At 39.6% G+C, this 6783-nt stretch overlaps 1 protein-coding gene across 3 annotated transcripts in view; it reads left to right on the forward strand.

Moving 5' to 3' along the window:
• The window catches only part of rcan3 (regulator of calcineurin 3), a 36834-nt gene that overhangs the window by 8711 nt on the left and 21340 nt on the right, over positions 1-6783 (forward strand). The window contains exon 1 of one of the 3 annotated variants that reach the window (XM_034858358.1): positions 6240-6466. The exons of the other annotated variants lie outside the window; for them this stretch is intronic. Coding sequence (XP_034714249.1) covers positions 6380-6466 — 87 coding nt within the window. The 5' untranslated portion in view covers positions 6240-6379. Of the gene's footprint in view, positions 1-6239; positions 6467-6783 lie in introns of those variants that run through there. 3 annotated transcript variants of the gene reach the window in all.

The raw sequence follows: 6783 nt of genomic DNA on the forward strand, positions 1-6783 counted from the left end.
TGGAAAAAGGCTGCAATGAAACAAAGAGTGAAAAATTTAAAGGGGTCTGAATACTTTCCGTACCCACTGTACATTTAAACACCATTGAACAAATAATTATGGAATGGCCATCTTACTTACTCACATATCAGTAGGTCTTTAGGGTTTATTATTTTTGTATAAAGTGAACTTTTTCTAAAGCTTGACCAGTTAAACATGCTTATCACTGTTATCCTACAGCTGAGTTCACATCTTCAAATAGATGTTATTTTGCCTTATCAACAGATATTAAATTTATATTGTCATTAAAACAGAAAAAGTGTAACAGAGCTTCACATTTGAGAAGTTAGAACCCAAAATGTTTGGTAATTTTCCTTTATTTGATTATCAAAACTGTTTAGAATTATTGTTCTGTCTATAAGCTAATCGATTCATTGACTAATTGTTTTAGCCATAACAGTGGATCAGTATCAAACTGATAAGAACATTATCCCCTTATATCTGCCAATACATTGAGTTTTTGTATAGGTCGGTGCATCGCTATTCCAAAACATATACATTTATATTTGTATAAAAAAGAACATGAAATTACTTTAAATACTTACATCAGAATTTCTACGATGCGCATACCTCTGTGTTCTCATCAGAGTACAGAAGTTCAACATGCTTTAATTCACATGGCAACTACTTACCGCAGTCGGGATATAGTATGTAAACCCATAGTTAAAGTAATTCTCTCTAATGTATTATATATTACATTACACTTCATTTATGTGGTAATTACTTGAATTGTTGGGTCCTTGTAAATTATAGACTGTGTTCTATACCTACTCTTTCTGTAGAGTGTCTTGAGATAATGAGTTAGGAATTGATGGCATAAATAAAATTGAATTTTGCCGACGCTTTTTTCCAAAGCAACTTACAAATGATATACGTCACATGTCACACACCTCTGGAGAAACTATGGGTTTAGTGTCTTGCTCAGGGACACATTGGTTGATGTTCTCAGTGGAAATCAAAACCAGGTCTCTCACACCAAAGGCATGTGTTATATCTGCTGCACCATCACCACCCTCATATTCAAAGTTTGGAAAAAAGATTAGGTATTATTTATTAAGCGTTAAACACTAAAAGGCTAAACAGCTAATCTCCTTTATTAGGACTGGGAGGTCAGATTTGACTGACGGAGGCAGGATGGCATAGAGGGACTGACGGAGGACTGCCAACATAAGCTAACAACCAACAGCTGTCATCAGATTGGAATTCAAAATGTTGATAAATCCTGGTTTGTGCTCTAAAGTAGATGACATCACCCTTTTCCACCTGAGCCCCAACCACTTTAAACCAGTGAAAAGAGCAAAGACGTTCAGGAATATTCAACGTCCTACTTGTAAGGTTGCATGTACCCATTTCCCATGATGACAGTCTCATTTTTTCTAATTAGGAGAAAAGAGTTGCAGGCAGGGTTGGCCTCTGGGAGTCGTCAAGCACTGTTACTTAAAGCTTGATTGCCAGTAGTCGTGTAAAACGTATCTGTCCTAAAAAAAAACAAATCTTCCAAATCACTTAACGCTGCAGCAGCCACACTCCCTCCCTCACATTTCATCCTGTCAGCTCGTCTGCAGAATTCAAACCACCAGATAAAACACATTTTGTGCTTTGAAGGAGTGTTGAGCGAGGCTACTATTTGTTATTTGCATTTAATGGCTGGTGTCTGCTCCTCACTTATAAACGCTGTCCTTTGCATCTGACAGAAGCTCTCTCTTTCTGTATCTCTTTCTATTTTCACTTTCCCTCTCACTACTTTTCTTCCCTCTATGCCATCCTGCCTCCCTGGGCTTCTCTGTTCTCTCCTGCTCTTTCTTACCTACACTCTGTAGATCTGTCTCTCTGCCCTGTAGACACTATTTTATCCTGGTATCCCTCTGTCTCCCCCTGGCTCTCTGTGCTTGTACTTGGCTGCTTGCTTTAAAAATAGCTTGGCCTAGATTACAACAGCTGCATTGGCGCTGGCACCAGGGTTTGGTTTGACTGGGCCAAGAGAGGTTGCCCGGTGTAACAAGAGGTTGAATATCAAAAAGGATACAGGGATAGTGCATCCGCAGCCTATCTGCATGCCTGCAGTGGCCACGCTCCAGAGATGGTTTTATACTGTCATTCCATCCATTCTTCTACTCTCACATCACACACAGACACATACACACACACACACACACACATATCTCATTTCACTGATCTGTCTGTGAGAACTGTAACATCAGATATATTTTTGTGCATTTCTTCTTTCCTGCAAATACAGTAATAGTAGGTGCTGGATCAAGGTGTGTTTGTGTGTGTGTGTGTGTGTGTGTGTTCAGTTTTAATACACAGATTTCTTATCTGTCCTTGTGTTTGTGTTGCATTGTTTGGTTTGTCCAGTGACATACTTGTGTCTAGTATGAGCATGCGTATATCAGCCCACCACAATCAACTGTCGTCTACAGAGCTCCACTTCAGAATACAAATTCTGTCTGAGACACAGCATCTCACCCTTTGAGCATATCTGCTGTTGCCTCCTTTTCTTCTCATCTCTTATAAAGTGCATCATGCACATTAGAGACTCTGCAATACATGGATTTCTACTATTCAAATAACTGTATGCTGCATGTGCATTCTATTCATTTATTTTTTCACATGCAGATGATGAAAGTTAAGGTCAAAGAGCGACGATTTCCATTTTCTTAAACTAACCATCTCCATTGTAGTTTTATGTGCATGAGGCAACAAACTTTAAATCAATACGAATAGGCAACTTGATGGTGGCTTTCACTCCATCCCTCCAAATATCGCTAGAGTGTATAGCTGAAACATCTGTATTATCCTTGAAGGAAGAGTATGACAATAATTGTTGACAGTAAAGTAAAACACCGACTGATACTGTTATTATCCGGTCTTATAAGGTGGCAGCATTTGAAAGGTGATGTTCATCTGTCTTTTGTAAGAAATGAGCACTGACTTTTCTTATTAGAAATGGATAGAAAATATATTTTCCAAATTGTCTTAAGTTTTGTTAGGGGCATCCTGACTGTGAGATCTAAGAGAGTGAATTGTGAATGAGGAGAAGAGAATGACATATCAGAATAGCCGCGGAATGAGGCCAGAGAGGGAGAAAAGTGCTCCATCATTCCCAGCGATCCATCCTGCTTATCATCAGTGACAAGAGCGATCAGAGAAATGCTTTGATGACTGAATACATTTAAATACACATCCAGTGCCCTGTACTGTATGTCAGTGGCAAGTGCTATACAGTGTTTTTTTTTTTTTGTTCAGACATACCTTCACAGCCCTCTTAGATCAGCTCAAAGACAATCATTCAACATCACAATTTATTTTTTATATATATTTTGTATTCGCTAAGCATTACCACAATCTTTCCACATATCCCATGACAACTGCGGTCCGCCTGGTTACTAGGGATCAAGGAATCTTATTACCGTGAATGTAAAGAATATGACAAAGTCACTCCAAGCAGATGAAGCAGCTGACGATGCAGTTCAGGCCCAGGCACAACACGTTACGGTGTCTGATATGTGGGGTTTAGAGGCGGATTGTTCCAGACTGGGTGACTGACTGATGCTGCCTGGTGAAGGAATGTCACAGTCATCCTCGCATATATCTCACTCATGTTCTCTGTCTGCATAGAGTAGACAATGCCTGACACACACAGACATAAATAGCCCTCACCGCCTACAGCCTTATTATTAATGGCTTATAGGGGACTTAGCTGTCTCGGCCAGCCGGGAAATTATTATTATGAAACGGAGGAAGGGAGAAAGATGGTCTGAGTGATGGGGGAAAAAAAGACTGTCTGTGGGATTTACTTAATGATTGGTCTTCAGCTGAAGTGGAAACTTGCACTGTATCATCATAATTAAGAGAAAAAGGAGCTGTGGCTGCATTGGTACAGTCGCTTCATCGGCTGCTTTATTGTGACGGATACATTTTAATTAGTTTTTTTTAAATGTTATACTTTTTATTTGATCCCCAATGGGTATATCACAAAAGAGCCATGGTAGAGTTAATCTCCAATCAACAGGTCAGCACTAAAAGTACAGTACAGCTCACAAAGTTTTAATATCTGACTATTTCCAGGATCTACAAGGCATCTTCCTTGAAGACACTAATGTCCAAAATAGATGTATAAAAAATGTTCTGTTAACAGCATGTAGGGAGACAACAGCTTTGCCACTGAACACAGCGTGACTGCCATTTAATCATGTTGTTTGTCTGGTATTCTTAGGCCCATGAAGCCACATACCATGTCAACTGAAGGCAGCACTAACTCCGGAGCATACAGCTGACAGGAATGGATAGGTAATTATGCTCTGACAGGAAGACAAAAGAAATGCAGTACCATCAGATGCCTTCACTTAGCATTGTATTTTTGGACACACAGTGCTGTCGATGTCTGTCAGTGAACCAGTAATTTGAGCCCATGATTTATTCAAAACCTTATTTTATGGTATATGTAGTAAAACAGCTTTTATATTATTACACTTTTATTGCAAGGATAGTATTTCATTTTCCTTTCATGTTTATTATACAGGAAAGTCAAAAAGTAACATTACAATACAATGCACACGGGCCTGACTCAGTTAAAGAACTGGTTTTCAGCAAGTTCCTGTTCTGCAGAAACACAAAACCTCACTACAGCACGTCGAGACAGACATTTGTATAGTGCATCAAATCATCAAGTATAACTAAACTATAGCTGGGAATCTTCCGTGCTGCTTGTAATGTTGCTGGCGCGTGAGTGATGGACACAATTACAAGAACACCTGCATAGTGTAATGCAGTGGTTTCCAACCTTTTTTGCTTGTGACTCCTAATACAAAGCAACGTCTACTTGCACTCCCCCAGGAAAATAATTATTTGAACACCCTGCTATATTGCAAGTTCTCCCACTTAGAAATCATGGAGGGTTCGGAAATTGTCATTGTAGATGCGCTCCACTGTCCACTGTGACAGACATAATCTAAAAAAAAAAAAAAATCCAGAAATCACAATGTATGATTTTTTAACTATTTATTTGTATGATACAGCTGCAAATAAGTATGATTGTTATTAGTGTGTGTAAACATATATACTGTATGTTATACACAGATACCACTTTTTTTGAATCAAGTACAAGTACTCACATTTTGGTACTTGCAGATACCGAGTACCGATACCCGTACTTAATAATCCCTCTGGGGTCCAAGGGAGTCTTCAGACACAAAGAGGATTTTGACCATAAACAACATACAGTATGTCGCTCTTACATACTTTGCTAATCAATTGTTTGTTATTTATTAAGTACAAATATGAAACAATTTTCAGTTTCTCAAACTTGAAGATTTGCTTCCGTTGTTTTATATTTTTGTAAACTGAATATCTTTGTCATTTTGGACTGTAAGTATGACGTATAGTGTATTTAAGTCACCTTGGATTCTTTGTGATTTGTATTTGTGAGTTTAGTTAATGGTCTGAACAATTAACTGAGTAGTTGAACAAGTAATTGACGGATGACTTGATAAGAATACTCTTTAGTTGCAGCCTTACATAGATATGACCTTGTAGTGTGTATTGGTTGATATGACCTTAATGTTCAGTTTGTGATGTGACTCTGTTGGATATACAGTGATGATGATTCTTGAAACTATAGGCCTGTACCTTTGCATTATTGTGTGTATTATTTTGTCCATGTATCACTACAAACAAGGCCCACAAAATTGCCTCCACACTTCTCTTGACACATATTTGCTTTTACATAATACTTGGAAAACTGTATTAAATAGCCTAGATGTTCCTGGTAATATATCCACAGCATCACTCCAGGACTAGAACAGGCTCTCTATTGAAATGCAGAGGGCTTGTCATGGTGACACTGGTCATTATAGAACTTGATGTACAGTTTGGGTGATGAAGTGATTTTTTTCAAAACGGTTATGACAAATTATTTGCTCCAGCAGCTCGGCGAACATAAAGAATAGACGCAAATACAAGAAAAGGCGGAATAAACCGGACCGTGAATTCTGCAGTGCCCCCTGTACGCTTCGTCAAGCGCTGAAGTGGCGTAAAACACGACGAACGTGAGATGGTAATGACGTCAATGTGGAGCCAGAGGGGAGAGAAAGCGAGCGAGAGAGAGAGAGAGAGAGAGATTGTGCGACTGGTGCAGCATCACTCGGCAGCGCGTCAGTGCAGTGAGGAGTCCAGCAGCAACTCTTTCAACTGAGAAAACCGCCTACAACAGTCCGCTGGACTTAACCCTCAATTCTTTGCGGGCAAAACCCGAAAATATTATTTCGACGTACTGCTAGAGAGGAGGGAGAAAGACTTTTACTCCGTTTCGGGTTTTTTCCCCCAACCACAAAAGGGAATGCCATCGATAAATATGAAACTGGAGATGGTGACCATCATCGCCTGCGAAGTAGACACCGAGGTGTTTACATCAGACAAAATGCAGGTACGGTTTTCATAAAAATATTTTTTTTTTAAATAACGCCCGTTGCAACTAATCATCACGGTTGTGCCCTTGTGGTGTGGTTGTGCAGCAGTTTGCTCAAGACCTACTGCATACTGTCCTGTAGAAGCGCATGCATATCTGGGTGACGTTAAATGCAGCCCTGTCTCTCAGACGAGGATTTTTATCAATGGGAGCCGCAGCTCGCCAAGACTCGCGTATCGCGCCGCGCGCATGGCACAGTTGACTGACGCTTGATGAATTGCAGAAATTGGTAGACATTGCAAGAATGGCACACGGATCTTTTACGCAAATTAAAA

Source organism: Etheostoma cragini, chromosome 20 (assembly GCF_013103735.1).
Source record: "Etheostoma cragini isolate CJK2018 chromosome 20, CSU_Ecrag_1.0, whole genome shotgun sequence".
Lineage (NCBI taxonomy): Eukaryota > Metazoa > Chordata > Actinopteri > Perciformes > Percidae > Etheostoma > Etheostoma cragini.